Source organism: Hydra viridissima, unplaced genomic scaffold (assembly GCF_058129835.1).
Source record: "Hydra viridissima isolate aposymbiotic clone 2 unplaced genomic scaffold, HvirCarnegie_v1 scaffold_2, whole genome shotgun sequence".
In the NCBI taxonomy this organism is placed as follows: domain Eukaryota; kingdom Metazoa; phylum Cnidaria; class Hydrozoa; order Anthoathecata; family Hydridae; genus Hydra; species Hydra viridissima.
The window spans coordinates 21,702,217-21,724,123 of NW_028324301.1; the positions used below are offsets into that span (position 1 = coordinate 21,702,217).

Below are 21,907 nucleotides of genomic sequence, written 5' to 3' on the forward strand. Positions count from 1 at the left end.
TACACTTTTTTTTCAGATATTGTTATTGTTTTATAAAGATTAATTGCAATACAATATTTATTGTTAATGTATTACAGAATTACAATAGTTGTAAATCACAAGTATTGGTATTGTTTCTAAATTAAGTTAATACAATAACAATAATTATTGTTACTGTTATTGTTTTCATTACAATTACAATAGTCCTAACCCTAATTTTAACCAACATAATCAAAGTATATTAAGTAGTTAGAAAAAATAACAAATAAAATCTGTAATCTTGAGACCTTTCTTGTTTCTAAAAATAATTTCTATCTGAATTCTCTTCAGATATTCTTCTGTGACATTTTGTTTTTAAGAGCCAATATTTTTAAACCACCTTGAAGTTAGAAAATTTTCAATCGTTTGGCCAATATGATTCGAGTAATGAAATTTTAAAAGAAATATGTAAACATTTAAATTTATAAATATTTTCTTGCAAAAAGTTAATAACGTCCTGTGGATATTCTTAAACACTTTTTTTGCATCATTTTTTTTTTAATTTTATTTTTGTTGTTTAGGTTGACCGTTTTTTAATTATTTATTTTTTATTATTTTTAGTAAATTTTTTTCCTTTGACATTGACTTTTTTCCTTCTCAATTTTCGTTGTTGTTTTTTCATTGTAGTGTATTTTTTTAGGGCGAATTAGAGAATACTTTGTTCAAGCTTACTGCAGTTTTTTCGAAAATTTATTTTCGTTTTAATTTTTTTTTTTTTTTTCTATTTGTGACTTGAATTTTCGATGTCTTAACTTTTCTTTTACAGTATTTTCATTTTCGTTGCGATATTTTTCAAAAGTGGTTTTCTGACTGTATGACTCGTTTTGTATTATCATTTAAGATATTTATACAGGATCAATAAAATTCAGCGTTAAATAAATAAATGCGTTAAGAGTGAAAGCTTAAAAGTAAATGAGTAGATGCAACAAAATCTTAAAAATATCTTTTAAAAGTTACAAGTTGTTAGACTTGGTAGTAGTTTTAGAGGGTTAGCGATTTGGAAGACAAAGAAATGTGTAAAGGTAAAAATTAAATACTCATTCATGACGTTTAAAAAGTTTATGAACGATTAGGGTCTGCGTCTCGTTATTTTTTTAAATCGAGACGAGACGAGACGAGACGATCCTAAAAGCTTTGTCCTGATTAGCGACAAATATCGAGACAATTTTCAATTTTCAGTCGAAATCCGGGACGATACCGAGACGAGATGTCCCGGACAAAAAAGGAGCTTTACAATTTCCCGGAATTTACATCTTTTTAACGAGACATAACGAGACATAATGAGATATACTAGTTAATCCTTAATGTGAAATTTAAATCATGAATTTCTGACACAATTACCAATATTTATTTCAGCTGCTATTATTGATATTGTTATTTTTGGGATAGTATTTAACTTTTTCCACTAAAATATCGTGTAAGAAGTGGATAAATATATGTCCAAGGGCTAAGTTTCTGATCATTTAACATTGTTTACCGCCGAAGTCAGTATTCACTTCTAATGCAAGAGTTTGTTTTACACTTATATTTAAGGGAAAGGTTATCCAAAGTGTCTTTAACTTTTTTGATCTAAAAAATGTTTTTTTAAAAAGTGTACTTTTTGCAGAGACTAACAATAGAGCATGATGTTCAATACCTAGTTCTTTTATTTTTTCTCTTTTCCTTTGCTCTCCAAGGACCACCCATTGTTTATGGGGTTTTCCAGAACCAAAATGGCTACTTTTATTGGTCATAAGATTTTCTTGAAGCCATTGGTCTTCTTTTTCAAAAAAAGAATCATAATTTCTACCACAATGTTTTAGTTTTTTTCTTCACTTTTGAAATAAATCTATCTAAAGTAGCATTAATTTATGTTCTATTTGCTAATTTCTTCAGTTTTATTTGATTTCGTTAAAGTAAATCCTTCCGAAATGGTAATTTATCCACTCCTAGTTCACGTATATTCGGGATAAGATCTAACCTTTTTGTTGTTGCTGTTTTTAAAATCATTAATATATATCAGAAACATTTTTAAGTAATCTATATCATTTTTCACTTTACACTGTTTAAGATTTTATGTTATAACTTCTTTGACAATTACCACATGACGTTCCCTATAATGTTTAAGTAAATGTTACTTGTATATTATACAGGAAATATTGAAGTTGTTAAGTAATGCTATTTCAAATATCTAGCACCTCTTGAATAGTAAATCATTATTCAAATTAAAACATTTAAACAAATTTCTAAGTAGCATACGATGATAAAAATGTTTCTTGAAACTATATTTGATATGTTGAAACAAGTCATACAAGTAAAAAACTCAAATTCAAGATACAAGTAAAAAACTCAAATTCAAAAAATATATAAAGCTCAAGATTATCTTCAAAGTAAATATAGACTTTAACTTAAATTAAAAGTTCTCCATTTTTACTAAATAAAAATCTCTAATTTTTTAGATTTCTTTGAAAATAATATTAAAATTTTTAACTTCTTTTAACCATAAAATGTAAAATATAAGTTTTATTAAAAAACTGTTTTTACTTTTTAAATAAATGATCATTCTAATTTAATATTATTTAAAAAAGAGCACTATATTTACCAAAAAACTGTGAGGGCTTTAGTGCCATTTTTTTGCTGTTTTGAGTCACTGTGCGTCATTTCTGGCTGGCAAAACAAACTTGGTTGGCAAAAAATTTTCTTCACTGCGAAAGCGCGAGTAAGATATCTAGTTAATATTAAGGGTCTGCGTCTCGTTAATTTTTTCCAGGAAACTTCTCGTCTCGTTACGCTTTTCCCGGTTCATTTCAAGAAAACGATTCCGAGACGCAGACCCTTAGTTAATATAATTGATCTGTCTCGTAACGTTTCGTTATTATCCGGGACACAGTTTTTAAATTCCGAGAAAAAAATTATGTCCCGATTTATAACTTTATTCCGGGATAATTGTTTCCTTTGTCTCGTTAATTTTTTCCGGGCGATTTCTCGTCTAGTTACGCGTTTCCCGGTTCATTTCGAGAAAACGATTCCGAGACGCAGACCCTTAATGAACGCTAAACTAGTTTCCACTCGCATCATGTATAATGGCAGTTCGTTAAATAATTTTGCACCTGAGTAATAAAAGATTTCTGTGCAAAGGCTAACTTGATTTAGTGAAGTATTGAGTGGTCTTTGTTCCATATGATTTTACTTATGATGTCGTAATGTAAATCTCAAAATTGCTACAAACGTTACCTTTAATCCTCAATCGCGATAATTTGCTTTTTTATTCTAAAGGGAATATATTTTATGAAAACGTTTATTGATGGGTTTCTACTAGCGTAATTCTTAAAGGATCTTAGATGGTCAACTAAATGTTGTTGTAGTTATTTCTTTTACTGATAACAGCGGCAAATTTTTATTCGCATTTTACCTTTAGAAAAATAAGCTTATTGTAAAATAGTCTTTTTATAATTTAGGTCAAATTTTTTTTAAAAATTGCTATCAGACGTATTACATCATATTTGTAACTTGTAACCAGTTTTTTATAATAGAACCACGGAAACTAACAACAGGACCTCTGTTGCACAGTTATGGTGTTCCAAATTTTTAATTGATCCGGACTTCCTTTTTTCCGAGGTTTACTATTCGTTATTTCGATCAAAACTTTTCGCAAGATTTTCAATAAAATTGTTTTCCTTGTTTGAGAAATACATGACAGTTTTAACTGGATACCTGACTTGTCTCGGATGTGTAAGATAATCAGATAACTAGTCTATAAATTAAAAATAAATAATGCCCCTGAAATGGATTTTTGCGCTACAATGAGCCTTATTAGAGTCTCGACTGAGTGTAAACGTTGCAAACCCATACCCTGAAAATGCTGAGACAAAGTATCGCCTTTGAAAAGTCATAAAATATGGCACCGATCATATAACCACTGCCTATTTCTCCTCAAGTAGCCTCATATAAAAAAGGAAGAAAAATAGAAATAAGAAACCAATAAAAGAACAAGATTCGCTCAAAAAACACTTAGTGAATATGGTCTTCGAAAAATTTTTTAATTATAAACCAAACTTTGTTTGTTCCATTCCTAATAGGAAACTTTATATTAAACTGGAAATTAAACTCTTTTTTTAAAAAACATTTTTCTTGTTCAAACAATTTTCGAATCCAGGCCTTTTTATTGCATAAATTGGAAAAACACAGTCGCGCTGATTGCGGTACCTATGAACCTATGAGCACGGGACCCTGAAACCAAGATGTGCCCAAAACTCATGTATGGCATGCCAAAACGCGTCGAATAGACAACAAAAGCGAAAGATGAAACAAAATATTAGATTTGAACAATGTGCAGTTACAAATAATGTTGCATTTAAATTATTCACTGGATGGTGTTTTAAGTGATGATTTTAATGTTTTGTACACACCACTGTATATACAACTTCTTTAAAATTTGAAAGTAATAAATTTGATGAAATCTCAGAATTAATATTTTCTTTTTTATAGTATTCTTTTGATTCTAAGGTGCAGGTATTTTAACTTGTGGGGTACAGATACAGCTGCACATCAAATTGAACATTTAAAATGGACCTCCAAAATCCGATGAACTTTGCGTCAAAGTAAATGTCTTTGTAAGTCAGATTACTTAAACTTTGTTAGCCATTTTGAGTTTAAGATGAGGAGATGTCGGCAAAAAAAGAATTCGAATGTCAAGCGAAATCATCAGCTGTTAAATAAATACTAGCACATAAAATCATTTTAAATAATGAAATAAAAATATCTAAAATTTTATGGCAAAACCATCATTAAAACGAGTTGAAAAACGAAAGCTAGACCAACCATTTGTGGTAACAAGAGTTCATGATACAGAAGTATAATACATTTAAAGAATTGGGGATAAGCACTTTTTCTCAAGGGACAAAACTTTTAATTGAATCCAATAAAGCACAGTTCTGAGATGGTAAATCGTTTTTGAGAGAGGTAACAATGTCTCCAAGAAGTTTATTGTCTATAGGCGGTATAATAGTAAAATCTGCTCCGACGTTATGCTGGCTTTCTATAAGTTCTGTTTGAGCAATCTTTGAGGAGTGTTTTTCATGTAATTCCGAGGAAAAGGTCAGAGAGCCAACTCCTTCTGAATTTTCCTCAACAATATGTGCAGATAAATCATCTGTTGGATTAGTCTGAGGAACATAGTCCTCCTTTATTTCTCTGTCTGTTGAGGTATTTTTATATTCACTGGCAACACCTGCAACCAATTCATCATCGTTATGAACTTTTAAATGCCATTTCAAAATGGATTTTAATTGAAATGTGTCGCCACAAAACTTACATGAGAAACTTTTTGCTCGCAGCTTATACTTTGGATTGCTTTTAACTTGGTTATCTAAAAATACCTTTTCTAATACTTTTTCAGGGTTTTTCTGCTTTCTTTTAGTACTAATCTTGGAATTTTCATAGATATCGATTTCTGAACTCTTTCTCTTTGATTCAGCCTCTCTTGATTCCAACTTTGATCGTTCTCTTTCTTCCCATTCAGCGGCTGTTTTCTCAGTATGCTTTGACAAATGAGTGTCAAGAAAACGCTCTTGTCGAAAACCTTTGCCACATATTGTACATTCGTGTTTCTTTTTCTCAACTGTTCGGTCATGTGTTTTCATATGTACCTAAAGAGAAAATGATTGTTAAACATTATAGTAATTTAAGTCTGTATATCTTAGGTGTTTTTAAATTCTCTCAGCATAGGTTTTCCTACATTCTTCAATTAACACAGTAAAATTTAAAAAACTAGCATAATAATTGTTAAATGCTCATTCCCTCAGATTTGAGTTTTTTACCCAGTTTACCGGGAATTTTAACACAAAAGGATTTTCCTTTTCTCAGGAAGATTGTAATTCAATATGATCGAACTTCTTGCATCTATGTAAAACTAGACCAGGGTATGATTGGATTTTGTTGTAGATACAGATGTACACTGTTGTAAAATTGTTGTCAACTTTTACTTTTGGTGATAACATAGTTAAGTAGCACTTTTATTTGATTGTGAACTCTTTTAAGTTATTGACTTAAAGAGACTGGAACTTGTTTTTAAGATTATTGGGGACATTTTATGCCCCTATTAATTTTAGAAAAGTTAATTTTTTGATTGATGTATTGTATGCAAAAATTTTATCATCAACTTGGGATTAAAAGGTATAAGCAATTTCTTTAAGCAACTTAGAGAAAATTTGGGATTAAACTTGGAGAAAATAGAAAAACAGGTTTTTAGGCTTTTTCAGCTGATGAATTTTTCAAATATTTTTTATTGCAATTAAATGACTCACAATTTTAGTTTTAACTGAATAAAATGTAAGTTGTGAGTCACCTTAAACTTTAAAGGCATTAGTAAAACAGGGCAAAAATTGGAGATTAGATTGTGACATCCTAAAGTAACTTAATGTGATGATCATTACATCTATCCAAAAGATAAAATAAAAGCATTCGCTAAAGAACATATTAAAGCCATTAAAGTCAGCCTTGGAAATACCTTCAACACCAAAAAAAGTCTTTAAACACTTCTTAAACCTTTAAAAAAATTCTCTCATGCTACTGTCAGCTGTAAAAGCTTTTTCTCCTGAAATAATCCACGATGTCCCAGAATTTCTTTTTCCCAACTTATTCTAGAATTTGAATCCAACTCATTTTTTTCCAAAAAATACAGCAATGGTTTTCCACACTCACCTTGTTTGGATTTTAATATCAGTTAAACTTTCTCCTTCTGTTTTCTTCAATCTCAAACAAGCTTGATCTCTTTTTAGAAGATATTATTTAGAGAAATAAAACTCTAATGAACCCAAAAAAAATTTATTAAAAAAGAAAAACTAAAAATGCATATGTCTATAATGGAATTTTATTAGTACTTCTCAGTGTTCACTTTTATTACTCAAAAAAGCAAGTTAAACATGAAAGACCTCAAAACATTTTTATAGTCATACATTTTTTTACTAACTGTGATAGACTTTTGAAAGTATACTATCCTCCTTGACACTACTTTCACTATTAGAAAACAGAACCAAACCAAAACCAGCCAAACTTTAAGAATTATTTTTAGGATTTGTAACCAGGAATATGAAAAAAAATCTGAGAAATGAGAAATTTTACGGCCATAAAACTAATTAAGATAACATTAACTAAGCAAAAATGGTTCCTAAAATTAAATACATTTAACATAACTAAAAAAAAAAGAAAAAAGAAATGGTTTGCAAATATTAGCTAACGTAAAACAACAAACCTGCATGTGTTGTTTAAGTTTGAAGCTTGCTTTACAAATAGGACAATGAAATTCTCGAACACCAGAATGACGTAAACTATGCAAGTAAACAGAATTAGGCAGCTTTAATTTTTCTTTGCACACAGAGCATGTAAGATTAGCATCTTTTATATCACTATGTTCTGAAAAACAATGCTCTTTTAGGTCTGCTTGTACTTTAAAATTTTTAAAACAACAATCGCATCTCCAATTCATTACTTCAGTATGAGTTCGAATATGCTTTGTAAGGTGACCAGGTTGTTTGCATTGAAGTCCACAATGAGGGCATACATAATTACGCTCATTAGTGTGCAAAGGCATATGTCTTCTAAGATCTCGATTAAGTGCGAACTTCCTTCCACAAATTTCACATGCAAAACTACCATTTTTAAAGTGTTTAACTGTTTTATGTACACGAAGATTCTTTCTAGATGAGATCATCTTTCCACATATGTCACAAGGAACAGGTCTTTTCTCTTTTGGTAGCGCAGTTTTGGACTTTTTAACTGATTTTTGTGCATATTTGTTTGCATGCACTTCTTGGTGCATCTGTTCTTGCATTTGATGTTGTAAAGTGTTTATCTGGTCAATTGATGTAAACTGCATTGAATTCTGGGCAGATGCTCCAATAAAGCGTTGAAAATTATTGTCAAATGAACTATAAACAACAGAAGTTACTGGTGGTGCTAATTTAGCAGCAGCTTTGGTAGAATCTTGAGGTGAATAAAGATTTTTATGAAGATAGAAAACAATTTCTTGTTCCTTTGCTTGAGGTGCTTCAATTTGTTTATTAACTTCTGCTTTAGATTTATGCTCCCTATTCTCCACACAATCTATTGAAAGTTTTTCTGGTAACTTCAAGGATTCAGCTACAACTGTAAAATCAGTACCTTCCTTATTTGCTACACTCTCATCTGTTGCAACCTTATTCAAATAGATAGGTTCATGATTAGTAGGATTTGACATACCAAGTTGATTAGTTGAAGAATCTGGTGGATGCTGCAGTGCAAGACCTAGACCAGAAACATGTTCATCACCAGTAGACATCACCAAATCTCCAGACACAATATACTTTGGTCTTTGCTTTGTAGATGAAACAGGATTGGTAGTCAATGGCAGGGTAGACACGGTCCTGTTTGCGCTACTTAAATATGTTTGGTATTCAACATTGTCATTAATTGGCTTATTAAGCCAATATTCAGTGACAAGATGAGGAAAAGAAGCGCTCACATGTTGTTCTGTAAGCCAACTGTCTAACCACTTGACACGATAGCAACGTATTCCATTCTAAAAAAAAAAATTTTTAATTGCATTTAATAATTCTTTTTATCAATCAAATTAATATATTGATATCAATAAAAAAAGTTTCTGCCATTGCAGAATTGTAAAATAAATTTATTGCTTAGATATTTTAATATTTAAGTAAAGTTATGCCCCTCAGTAAGTTTGATATTTTAAAAGTATAACATAGATTTACAATGAGACCTGCTTCTACAAAAATTGTTTAACAGAAAAAGTTAAAAGCAAACTGTTGTATATAGAAATTTATAAATTTTTTAAGAATAAATTTTAAATCAAACTTTCACAATCATTTGCATTTTTACTTCAAGCCTATAAAAATTTTATTTTTGAATAAAACTATAATTTACAAAAACTACATTTTATTGTGTAAATTTTATGCAGGGTTTAATATTCAACAAACAAAATGATAATGGTCAAAGAAGGGCACTGAGACAAAATTTATACATGACTGGAAAGTATATGTGAAAGATCCTAAAGCCCCTATTATCACCAACAATAAGTTGGGGATAATAGAGGCTAAATTCAATTAAGTTTTCAGAAAGCAAAATAACTTTTAATGCATATTACAAAAGCTAATTTGTTATTGGTAAGAGAAAAGAATCACTTTTAAAATACAACTAATAGAATATTATTAAGTCTGTCAAGTTACCCTAAATAATAAATTGAGTATGAATTATAAGTATAAACATAATTATATAAAAATTGATTGTTGTGTAGTTTAGTGTTGGGTAAATTTTTTACTGAAATTTGCATAATTAGTTAAAATTTAAGAAAAAAAGAGAGAGAGAAAACCAATCTTGTCTTTTTTGTTTTAATTTTAAATTTTAAAGTTACCACATAACTTTATGTAAAGAAAACTTACCGAATCAATAAAAGACTCGGTAATTTTTTCAGGAACAATATGAGTTGAATTTCCATAGTTAAATGATGTTTTAATAAGAGGATCTTCAAAGTTTTTAAAAACCAAATTTGGGTGAAGCATCCATTCGGGTCCAGACGATCTCACCGTACCAGCCATTTTTGTTTCGTGAATTTATGGCGATATTCATACATCGCTAGTTCTTTCTGTTCTGCAGATTAAACAGCACCATGTCCGTCACGGTGTAATTCCTTTTTTTCATTCAATAGGACAAATACCGTGATCGGAGGTGACTATGAACAGCGGGGTGAAAATGAACACCAGTACTAGTTTTACTAAATGATGAAGTAGCACATAAAATATAGCCAAAAATTGAAATTTTTTTACTCACTTGCCTTAAAAATAATCTGTTGAAGATAATTTTCGGCTGCCCTCAAAATTATCTTTTCCCGCCTTTTCTCCATCGCATATAAACATCGCATATAAACATGGTGCAAGTTACGTGGTTAGGGCAATTAACTCACTTATCAAGGAATATCTTAAGAACCCCACATCTAAACGTCATTAAAGTTGGCTCGCATCACGTTCAGGTACGTAATGTTTTAATAAAATAATAATTTAAGGTATAGCTTGCCTGTATCCGATTAAAAGCTTATTTTAAAATGATATTTTTTTAATACGAAATTAGGCTTTTCTTTGTAAATTTTAGGAACTATGCCTCGAAATTACAAAAGAAAGGAAAGCAGTCGTGGTTATAAAACAAGCTACACAAAAAAAGACATAAAAACAGCTGTAATTAAAGTAAAAAACCATGGATTTACCATAAGGAAGGCTTCAAAAATGTACAATATTCCATTAGGAACATTACATAAAAAAGTAAAGCTTGGGGATCAAGTTTCTAAAAAGCATGGCGGACAAACCAGACTTGATAGTAAAATTGAAAATTTATTTTTCCAAACAATTATTCATATGACTGACTGGAGAGTACCATTTGATTCGTTGGACATAAGACTTTTAGTCAAATCTTATTGTGATAAAGTGAAGATAAATGACGCTCGATTCAAAAATAATATGCCTGGGGTAGATTGGGTTCAGTCTTTCATGAAGAGACATTATTTAACAAATAGGGTTGCAGACAATGTGAAACATAGTAGAGCCGTGGTAAACGAAGAAACCCTTTACAAATCTGTTTTAGATATTTTAAAAAATAATTTAGGATTAGGCGCAAATCCACCTGCAAAACGCAAACCACGTGGTCCAAAGGTGGAACCAGGTAAAATAATTCATTGTTTAGAAAAGTCAATGCCATCAAGTTCAACAGAGCTTAACAACAACACAGATAGTAATTGGTACTGTACTTTATGTAACAAAAAGTGGGTAGAGTTAAGCAATGATGTATGGATTCAATGCGACAATTGCAGTAAACCATATCACCTCCAGTGTTGTGGCCTCATTTATGATAAAGATTATTTTTATGAGCTCAATATTGAAAGTATCAACTTTGTATGCAGCATGTGTGAACCATTTGAGAAATTGAAGGATAGTGACAGTTGATGTGCTATTTTATGTAGGATAGCTTTGTAAATATTGTAATACATGTAAATATATTAAAAAAACTAGGTTTTAAAAGTAGTATGTTAATTTTTTAACATGAACTGAATTTAAAAAAAAATTGTTCTATTTATAATAAACTTTCTGTTATCTGTTTGATCTTTAACAGTACTTTCCCCCATTGTATTATTGTAATATAGCCTTAGTTTAGGATATGAAAACGATGTGTAGTGTTCAAAGTCACCCCAAATCGGCTGTTCATTTTCACCCCGTTTCGGAAATACGTATATACTCGTGTAAAACCAGAAAACTTAGGCATTTACTTCATAGTGTTGATCAGGCTTACAACTTTTACAGAAGGCTGAAAAGTATAATGTTCTGTTGCAAAAAAAATGGTAGTGATTAGGCAAACAGTTTTCTTCCATGATGCAAAAATGTTCAAAAAGCGTTCATAGTCACCCCCATTCACGGTATTCATTTAAATAAAAATAAATTAAGTTAAATAAACTTAGATTTAGATTAAGATCTAAAAATTTAACAAATTTTTTTTCTTAAACTATGAAAATAAACTTGCCGTAATAAAAGCTACAGCTTTTTTGATTTTTGGAAAATTTATTTCAGTTTTTTTCAAGATTTCAAGACATATCTTAATCAAAAAGAAAAAAATAACTTACATATTTTTTATGAATAAAACAATAACTTTAAGCAAATGCAGAATAAATGCTTAAGTTTTTGATTTTTTTGATTTTTTCATGATTTGATGAACTGTTGAGCCAACACTCAAAAAACGCTGATTTCTCGAGTTGACTTAAAAATTCATCAAGTTGTTTATTTTATTTTTAAGTCCATATCTGGGCACCTAAATAATAAAAGTGTCTGGGCACCTAAAAGTATTTCTTCCTAGACCTTAGCGTCAATAACAGCAAGAATATTTCATTCCAAATAATAAAATCCAGCGCCATTTTTATCCATCGACCTAAAAAGACTTTAAAGGCCTTAACTTTACATAGGGTTAAAAAGACTCTAAAGGCATTAACTTTACATTGGGTTAAGGTAAAACAATATTTTCCGAGTCGTAGGATTACAACAGGCGTTCTGCGCAGGCGTTAACACTTCACAATTCGATCCTTCTTAACATCTTGATTTTTCCTGTCCCTGTTGCCGCTGCGTATAAGTTACATAGGTTGAATAAGAAATTGTTTTATCCACTGTTATCATGAAATCCAATATTGCCAACCTAGTTGACCCAAGAATGCCACTTATATGGGGTGATAGTGTACACATCCCAGGGTCACCTGGGGCAAATTTTGAAATCTTTTAGGTACGTCTGCAGGAAGAAAGTGACTTTGAAGTTACAAAAATGGAAAATACTTACCTTCGTTTTTGACATAGCAAAACCGCTATAAAATCCATACTATTAATCATAGACCAATAACATTTGGTGGCAATGTAGCCTATCCCAATACCAAGATTTGGGTAAAATTTTATCCTAATTCCTGCAGTATAACATAAGTTATGGTAGTTTTAGTGTTGATTTTTTATTGATTTTTTCACTTCCAGTGCAAAACTTTACTAATTACTGCCTATTACAAGCCCCCAGGCCATAATGTGGGTAACACATGTGCTCTAGTTGAATATACCAACAACATTGTAAAATAAGGATTTTGATATTCATACCAAAATCTTTGTTTTCGGGGGTCAAAACTGTTGTTCTTGAATGAGGCCTATTTACACCATATGGACCTTTTTCTATATAAAACCTTATATGACAGTACTATTAGTGCCCCATAAGCTTTCTTTTAACTAAACTACTACCTTAGAAGTTATTTCAGACATTTAACAGATTTTTTGATGAAAATTATAAAAAATCTTGACATTTTTTACCCTAGTAAAATTCCGCTTATTCTACACATGGATTTAGCCCTAAGGATTTGTGAGCAAAGCAAAGAATTGTGTTGAAAACCTTTTGCATGTGATTTTTAACTGGTCAACATGTACTGTGTGTTGAAAAACCCATTTCATACATAAAATCAGCCAAAAATGACCAGAATTTCCTTTGTGTTTTGCTTTCAAAATCGTTATCAAATGTACAAATTGTAAAGTTCAATAAATTTACACTAACAGTGAATTAACTTCTAAAATTTATTCAACTCTATTCTTCTCTTGTGATATCTTCACATTCTTTAACTTATTTGACATGACATTTAAAGCACTGGTCAGCTCACTATTCTTAAAATGAATGTTTTTTCTACTCTATCATAAGATGTGCTTAAATTTGATTTTAAATTTTTAAGTGTTTTAATTTTAGTCTTGATCCATTTTTGTTTTAACAATGATTAGTGTAATTGAATTGCGTGAAGAAACTATTTACGGCGGATTTGATTGACGTAGTTTATTTGATATGTTGTAAATATAGTTTAAGCGGTTTATTTTATGAGCATATTTGAGGTTCTTTGTATAGTATAAATTGAAGGAAAACTTTTTGTAAAGGGAATTTTAAGGAGAAGAGAAAATGTAGAACTGAAACGTTGTGTTCGCTGCGAGAAAACAACAATTAGAAAAATAAAAGGGTTTTGCATAAGAAGAATTAACAATATCAACCCATCATCACTTGAATAAGAGCGTACATGATTAATTTGATTTTTGCTTTGATTTTGTACGCTGTGACGTACATATCATAAAAAGTTAAAATCATAACAAGATTTTGTTTTTGTGGCACTGAACTGAAACGTTTGCAGAAATATCCAAAATTATTAAACCTTTCTCTTGAAAATTGTTGCTTGTGGTAAAAAGTTTTGTTTTTCATTTTTTATAATATACAGATTGTTAGGCTGAAGTAGTTGGATTGATTTAGGTAAATATGTAGCTCTACAAATAGCAATATGTTATTTATTTGAAATACACCTACCTCAATGTGACGTATATGTTATTGTATTAAATTTACATTATCAAAGATGGCAGGATTCTAAAGATTATCATTATCTTGAACTCCAATTAAAATAAATCTAGGCATCTCTTATGATGATATTACAGAGAATCCTCTAGTAATGTTAATAATGAAATAACATTGCAAGAATTCTTAATGTTTGTCTATCGTATTCTTCAATTTCATATTATAGATCAATTTATTTAGGTACACAGCTACAATCCACTGACTCCTTAGGATGCCAAATCAGGCAAAAAGCCATGAGCAGAACAGAAAGTGTGTCTGCATGCTCTACCTTCAAAAATGTGGCCGCTAGATGACTGCTTTTCAGGCTGAACGAGTTTGTCGTATTTACCAGACAAATCTTGATGGGTGTGACTCTTGTGTGCCTCAAGGTCTTTGTGAATGCCTCAAGGTCTTTGTGTCATGCAGAACTGCCTTAAGAAGAAAAGAAGAAGGAAAGGATGTTGTTTTGCCAAAGTTGTTTGATTTCAAAACTATCCGAGTCAGAGTTAAAACAAATAGTCATGTGTGTGACTGCTTGATTTGCGAAATTGGACAGTCTAGGTTTCCAGAAAAAGCTGAGCCTAATGAAAAAATGAATGTGAATCAAATACCAGCTGAGAGATGCAGTACCTGCCTCAGCCCATTAGGTAAGGGATTACCACATCATTGTTCTCAGTTAAAGTTCAGGGAAAATATACAAAAGTTAGCTTCATTAGATCTCAAAGCTGCAGAAAAGATAGCATCCAATGTGATTGAAAATAAGGTAGCATCACCAAAAGCCAAAATTCGTTTAGCAAAAGCATCTGGAGGTCATCCACTCCCTGTTACTCCAGGTACAATTTCAGCAAAAATTAATTGTAATATTATAACTTTGTAAGTGATTAATTATAAAATGATTGTTTTTGTAATTTTTGTTTGCTGGAGGTAAAAAATGCAAATTTTCTATAGAGTCAAGTGCAGCAAGATCACATTCTGCCACATCAACTTTGACAACCCAAGACCTCATCAATATACAAATTAACACTAGCCTCTCCAACAATGGGATCAAAAAATTAGTGAAAACTGTTCATCAGTCATCAGACAAGAAGATGGTTGAGCCCAACTATTATACCAATTTTGAAATGGCTGGTCAACAGCTGAAGGAGTTTTTTACTTTTACAGATTTAAAAACCACAGATTCTAAAAGTTGTGACACAACCCATGTTGTTGCTCATTCCAATGATTTGTCTGTTCTGGTTAGTCAAGCCATTCAGTCTAGAGAAACTTCAGGTGGCTACTTTGTCAAATTAGGCATTGATGGAGGCAAAGGTTTCCTCAAGTTTTGTGTCAGTGTTGTTGATAGTTCCACTGAACAAATAAATCGAACTCACCACCTCAAAAGCGACTATTGAGTTCCAGAGCGGCAAAAACAACAAGTGTGAAAAGACAAATTCTTGTAGCAGTCTCTGAAGATTTGCCAGAAACTCATTCTAATGTTCAAAAGGTCTGGTCACTCATCAATGCAGATGCTCTGAAGTTGAATATTGCATGTGACATGAAATTTACCAACATTATTTGTGGACTTCAAACACACTCAAGCATGCACCCTTGTTGTTGGTGTGATATTGACTCAAAGAACCTTGCTTGCAGAGATAGTTTAAGAACACTTGGCTAAATCAAAAGAAATCTCAAGTCTTTTGAAAAATTGGGTGGAGTGTTGGCCAAAGCCAAAATGTTTGGCAATATTGTTCACGTCAATTATCAACGGATCTAAGGATACACTGATTCTAAACATCATTCCACCAATGGAGTTACACCTTCTTTTGGGCACAGTCAATAAGCTCTTCGAAATTCTCAAAACTGTGTGGTTTGATGCTGAAAAGTGGCCAGCCACGCTTCACATTCACCAAAGCCTGTATCATGGCGGACACTTTGAAGGCAATGAATGCAGAAAGATGTTGAAAGATGTTGATTTTTTACAATGTCTTGCTGAAGAAACTTCCAACACCAAAGTTCTTGCTGTCAATGAAGCTTTCAAAAAGTTTAATTTGGTTGTGAATTCATGCTTTGGAAATGTACTAGAAAAGGATTTTTCTGTCAAGATTGATCAACTTAAAGCTACATATTTGGAAATCCAACTTGGAAGCATCACGGCCAAAATCCACACAGTATTCCATCAAATCAAGGACTTTGTAAACATAAAACAATTGCCCTTAGGACAATTCAGTGAACAGGCTGTTGAGACTGCACATCAAGATTTTCACCAGCATTGGTCAAGATACAAAAGAGATAAAACCAACTCTGAATACAAAGGAAGGCTGTTCAGTTGTCTTGTGGATTTAAATAGTAAACACCTGTAGAAAATAACGAAAAGTTTTCATCCGTTCAGCTTCATTTTAGAAGAATAATTTTACTTTTTAGAAGAGAATTTAAGCTCATTAGTAACCCATTATAATGAATTATGGTCAATTTCAAATAAATTATTTAAAACTTGTGCCAATTTTATGTCAAAGTTTAGTGCCGTTTGAGAATAGTAAGCTGACCAGTGCTTTCCCAGCAAACATTGACAGACGGGTACCGTATGGTTTTTAACTGGGCTTATGGGAACGGGATTTAAAAGGGTTTGTGTTCTGGTTTCCAGATGGGTCCCGTATGGTTGAAAAATTAAGCAAAAATAGTAATATGGGCTGCATGTGGTAATTCTAAGGGCTAAGAAAACTGGGATTTTTACGGGTTTCCCATTAGGGACCCATCTGGTGAAAGTAATATGCGGAAAAATCTATGCAATCAGACCATTATCGCCATTTGCAACTTACCTTGTGCAAAAAAAGTTTTTACAATATAACGTATAAATTAAAGTTATAATCGTTTTCTCGTTTTATGTTTTTTATGAAACTCTATATAAAAAGTTGTTATAACTATTTTTGTTTTTTATACATAAATTTTTCTCTTTTTCTTTCTTTAGTAAAAAGTTGAAAATTTTACAAAGTTTTACATGCAATTTGAACAATAAATACTTAAAAGAATTCATTAATATTTACGTTTATGAAAAGTAACGCCACAAGGAAATGAAATAATATTATAAAGTTGACGTGAGTGTTTTCATTTTTGTCTTACTTCCTTGTGGCATATATTCTTAGAATCATGAATGGATTTTGAAGACCATTGAACATTTTTCTTTAAAACCAAAAGTAAAATTTAGTAATATTTTATTCCTATATAAAGGAGATTGCCGAGTATGGATTTTTTCTATTTTCGTTTACATTTTGTAGCAGAGTAACTTACTGTGTAATTTCTGTACTGTGTTACTGAGTGAGATGTTGTATGCAATAGTTGCATTCGATGAAGAAAAAATTACAGATTACGTACCACTAATTTGGTTAGTGAATGCTATGAGTGAAAATGTGTTATCAATAATTTCATCTAGAAAATCTACAGATTTTTATTGGCCTTGCTGGAAAAATATGAAAAAAGTAGACTTAGCTAAATCAATATGTCAAGAACCTGAGGTTGGATGGCTTAGGTTTTCAGGAAGAATTTTGTCAACTGCAGGTAGTTTATATAATATTGTCAAAGATAGTAGAGTAATAATTTTGATAATTTTTTATAAATTTATTTAAGCATTTAATCATAATTATTGAGATTTGAAAATGAAGTTTTGATACATCAATAATTATCATAAGTACTTTTTAAAATTTAGACACAGAATCTGAAGCAAAAGAAAAATGCAGATATGCAGAAGATACCTAAAATGTTGATGAAGTATATCAAAACCAAAAAAGTAGGTATATAAAGTTACATAATTTTAATTTAACATACAAAAGATGTTTATGTCAGTGTTACTCCGCTTATGTTTATGTTACTGGCTTAAAATTTGTACATTTATGAATTATTAAAGTTTCAAAAAAAATAATACTTTTGATAATTAGCCAATCCTTTAGAGATAATCAAGAAAAGACTTATGAGAAAAGTGATTAAGATATTGTTTTAATACTTGTTTTAATAATTGTTATCTATTATAATGTTAGGTTCCAATTAAATATTTGTCATTTATACATTGCATAAAAATTTTTATGTATATTATAGCTTCCATTGTCAAGGTTTTTCTGTAGGAGAAAATTTTAATTTTTTATATATATATATATATATATATATATATATATATATATATATATATATATATATATATATATATATATATATATATATATATATATATATATATGAAATATCAAAGGGAATAGATAGGTATTTAGACTTAGAAAATGTCAAATTAAGCAAGCTCTATGTATGTATAGAGTGTTCAAGGGGAATCGAAAATCTGTCCAATTTAGTAAAAGTCTGACTTATCCAGGGTTCAACTTAAAAGGGTATATATATATATATATATATATATATATATATATATATATATATATATATAATTTAGAGCCTTTAACATTACTTGCAGGTCCTTCTGCTAAAAAGGAATGTGGTGTGCATTGATATGAAACCAATTTACTTCATTAACCCCCTTGAATGCTTTAAGTTATTGTATTATATCCCCTAACTGCCTTCTTTGTTCTAGAGTTTGTAGATTGAGATAATTTAGACAGGCTTTTATATATGTAAATAAATAAATAATAAATACATGGGTTTACCCACAACTACTGTGTTTTGCCAGAAGTTGGCAAAACACTTAGCTCAGCTGTGCAACAAATTAAACAAAGCGAGAAATTTTAATAATCAAGAGTTTTCTGGTGGAATAGTTCTCCATTCACCATTAAATATGATTTTAGTTTTTCATTAAAAACAGTTGTGTTTTTTTGTCACTGATGCTATTTAGAAGTATATTCCAAAGTTTAAGACCATACTGGGATAATGCTTGATTGCTGAAACAATTATTGTATTTTGTTTCTTTTAGTTTTAGTGTTCTTTCTGACTAAGAGTATTGAATTAAATTGCATAATGATGTTTGTGCTTCCTGTTTAATAGATTTCTGCATTATTAAAACAATCTTGAAATATATTATTTCTCTAATTTTTAGCCAATGCAAGTTGTTATATTCTTTGTTATTTACTTGAGTTTCTATTCTGGTTTTAAATACCAGTCTTGCTGCACAATTCTGAACAGACTGCAGTTTTTTTTAATAGTGTTTTATCAATTCCAAAGTAGAGGGAGTTCACAATAATATAGTTGTGAAAATAATAATGAACATACTATGGTGTATAGATCTTTATGGGATAAGAATTGTTTTATTTTGGGTATATTTCTCATTATATTGTAACAGTTTTTAACAATCTTATTTATTTGTGTTTTTAAAGATAATTGATTGTTGAGTATCACATCTAAACTTTTTGCAGGATCAACAAATCAAATGCATTTCTTGTTAACAAAAGTACCCTGAATAATAATATCTTTTTGAATATTAGGTGGTGCCATTATTAATATTTTTGTTTTTGATTGGTTTATGAATGATTCACACATCCATTTAGAAATGTATTCAAGACATTTTGGTATATCCACAACTAGATATTAAAGAGATTTGGACCCAGGACTGTACCTTTGGGTGCTCCATATTTTACATTTTGGTTAGATGAACATGAATTACCAATTTTAACTTTTTGTGTACAGTTAACTAAAAAAGTTCAAATTTATCATTGGTAAGTTTAAGTAAAAGTGTTTCAGTCGAATGATGTTGTTTGTAGATAAGTGTTTTTACTAATTTATATATATGTATATATATATGTATGTATATATATATGTATGTATATATATATATATATATATATATATATATATATATATATATATATATATATATATATATATATATATATATATATATATATTGTATGTATATACAAAATATGCACAATATATACACAAACACACACAGGCACATACACACATTCACTCTATTTTCGGTTAGCATCAGGTCCTCTAAAATTAATTTTCACTGAGGTTTTGCCATAAAAGATATAAACAAGGTCAGAAAAAAGTTGCAAACCTCAGACACTTTAAGGAAGGCAATTAGGTCACCAATGCCGAATGCCAACCCTAATTTGGAGGGCTGATAAATATTATTGTATATATATATATATATATAAATATAAATATATATATATATATATATATATATATATATATATATATATATATATATATATATATATATGTATATATATATATATATATATATATATATATATATATATATATATATATATATATATATATATATATGTATATGTATATGTATATGTATATGTATATATATATATATATATATATATATATATATATATATATATATATATATATATATATATATATATATATATATATATATATATATATATATGTTTATTTATCAGTAACTAAAGGAATGTTATACATTTACTATCACAACAATTTTTTATCTGAAGAGTGTTGAGTAGAAAGTTCTATAATATATTAAATGAATAAAACCAGGTGTGTTACCTATAAAATTTCAGACTAACAGTTAAATTTTATTTTTTACAGCTTATATTGAAACAAGAAAAAGCTTCGAAACGAGAATAAAATGATGGAAAAGCTTCCAATTCGCGAAACAACCGTGAAATCAGATGATACGCGATTAAAGAATGGTTAAAAATTCTCTCAATTTTGACATTGTAATTTTAATTGTTATTTTGATTGAAACAAACAGTCAAATCATATACAGTTTTATTTTATCTGTAAATTATAAACGTAGTTTTGCAAGATTTGCAATTGGCAAACTTTGTGGGAACTATACGGGATACCCAGCGGGCATACCCATATGGGCCCCATATGGAAACCGCGGCCAAGATCCGGCGGGTTCCCGATGGGTTTCCCATATGGGTCCCAGTTGCAAACTCAAATGGGCCCCTTACGGTTTTAAAGTACGGGATTTGACTGGGACCCATACGGGATACCCAGCGGGCATACCCATATGGGCCCCATATGGAAACCGCGGACAAGATCCGACGGGATACCGTTGGTCTTCCCATACGGGACGCAGTTGCGGACCCGTATGGGCCCCGTACGGTACCCGTCTGTCAATGTTGGCTGGGTTAAATATCATGTCAAATAAGTTAAAGAATGTGAAGATATCACAAGAGAAGAATAGAGTTGAATAAATTTTAGAAGTTAATTCACTGTTAGTGTAAATTTATTGAACTTTACAATTTGTACATTTGATAACGATTTTGAAAGCAAAACACAAAGGAAATTCTGGTCATTTTTGGCTGATTTTATGTATGAAATGGGTTTTTCAACACACAGTACATGTTGACCAGTTAAAAATCACATGCAAAAGGTTTTCAACACAATTCTTTGCTTTGCTCACAAATCCTTAGGGCTAAATCCATGTGTAGAATAAGCGGAATTTTACTAGGGTAAAAAATGTCAAGATTTTTTATAATTTTCATCAAAAAATCTGTTAAATGTCTGAAATAACTTCTAAGGTAGTAGTTTAGTTAAAAGAAAGCTTATGGGGCACTAATAGTACTGTCATATAAGGTTTTATATAGAAAAAGGTCCATATGGTGTAAATAGGCCTCATTCAAGAACAACAGTTTTGACCCCCGAAAACAAAGATTTTGGTATGAATATCAAAATCCTTATTTTACAATGTTGTTGGTATATTCAACTAGAGCACATGTGTTACCCACATTATGGCCTGGGGGCTTGTAATAGGCAGTAATTAGTAAAGTTTTGCACTGGAAGTGAAAAAATCAATAAAAAATCAACACTAAAACTACCATAACTTATGTTATACTGCAGGAATTAGGATAAAATTTTACCCAAATCTTGGTATTGGGATAGGCTACATTGCCACCAAATGTTATTGGTCTATGATTAATAGTATGGATTTTATAGCGGTTTTGCTATGTCAAAAACGAAGGTAAGTATTTTCCATTTTTGTAACTTCAAAGTCACTTTCTTCCTGCAGACGTACCTAAAAGATTTCAAAATTTGCCCCAGGTGACCCTGGGATGTGTACACTATCACCCCATATAAGTGGCATTCTTGG

General features: G+C 30.4%; 5 protein-coding genes across 9 annotated transcripts in view; 2 read left to right on the plus strand and 3 right to left on the minus strand.

Annotated features, from left to right (window-relative positions):
- The window catches only part of LOC149892434 (uncharacterized), a 335,617-nt gene that overhangs the window by 253,504 nt on the left and 60,206 nt on the right, over nt 1-21,907 (minus strand). The gene's annotated exons all lie outside the window — the stretch shown is intronic.
- LOC145190968 (mitochondrial carnitine/acylcarnitine carrier protein-like) overlaps nt 1-21,907 on the minus strand; it is a 176,862-nt gene that overhangs the window by 94,755 nt on the left and 60,200 nt on the right. The gene's annotated exons all lie outside the window — the stretch shown is intronic.
- On the plus strand, nt 942-20,570 carry LOC145183388 (uncharacterized). 5 transcript variants are annotated; one of them, XM_090077803.1, is made up of 6 exons: nt 942-1,040; nt 14,113-14,744; nt 14,860-17,442; nt 17,591-17,671; nt 19,365-19,532; nt 20,395-20,570. In XM_090077803.1, the coding sequence occupies exons 2-3, from the start codon at nt 14,222-14,224 to the stop codon at nt 15,300-15,302; spliced, it is 966 nt and encodes a 321-aa protein (XP_089933929.1). In that variant the 5' UTR covers nt 942-1,040; nt 14,113-14,221; the 3' UTR covers nt 15,303-17,442; nt 17,591-17,671; nt 19,365-19,532; nt 20,395-20,570. The 5 variants fall into 5 exon arrangements, with proteins under 5 accessions (XP_089933929.1, XP_089933926.1, XP_089933925.1 ...); XM_090077800.1 differs by lacking the exon at nt 942-1,040 and adding an exon at nt 12,091-13,320 and having other exon boundaries at nt 13,538-14,744; XM_090077802.1 differs by lacking the exon at nt 942-1,040 and adding an exon at nt 13,449-13,764.
- Nucleotides 4,689-9,638, minus strand: LOC145185163 (uncharacterized). Its single transcript, XM_080060971.2, has 3 exons — nt 9,432-9,638; nt 7,250-8,554; nt 4,689-5,645 (listed from the first exon to the last, which is right to left on the minus strand). Exons 1-3 carry the CDS (start codon nt 9,585-9,587, stop codon nt 4,890-4,892), a joined length of 2,217 nt encoding a protein of 738 aa, XP_079917097.2. The 5' UTR covers nt 9,588-9,638; the 3' UTR covers nt 4,689-4,889.
- On the plus strand, nt 9,912-11,113 carry LOC149892444 (uncharacterized). Its single transcript, XM_090077804.1, has 2 exons — nt 9,912-10,018; nt 10,138-11,113. Exon 2 carries the CDS (start codon nt 10,143-10,145, stop codon nt 10,980-10,982), a length of 840 nt encoding a protein of 279 aa, XP_089933930.1. The 5' UTR covers nt 9,912-10,018; nt 10,138-10,142; the 3' UTR covers nt 10,983-11,113.

Excerpts from the sequence above, each read along its gene's own strand:
- LOC145185163 (XM_080060971.2), bottom strand. The coding sequence starts at position 9,587 with ATGGCTGGTACGGTGAGATCGTCTGGACCCGAATGGATGCTTCACCCA. Across the intron at positions 8,555-9,431 it reads CCGAGTCTTTTATTGATTCG|AATGGAATACGTTGCTATCG; the intron begins GTAAGTTTTCTT and ends TTTTTTTTTTAG. Across the intron at positions 5,646-7,249 it reads AACTTAAACAACACATGCAG|GTACATATGAAAACACATGA; the intron begins GTTTGTTGTTTT and ends TTTTCTCTTTAG.
- LOC149892444 (XM_090077804.1), top strand. The coding sequence starts at position 10,143 with ATGCCTCGAAATTACAAAAGAAAGGAAAGCAGTCGTGGTTATAAAACA.
- LOC145183388 (XM_090077803.1), top strand. The coding sequence starts at position 14,222 with ATGACTGCTTTTCAGGCTGAACGAGTTTGTCGTATTTACCAGACAAAT. Across the intron at positions 14,745-14,859 it reads TCCACTCCCTGTTACTCCAG|AGTCAAGTGCAGCAAGATCA; the intron begins GTACAATTTCAG and ends AATTTTCTATAG.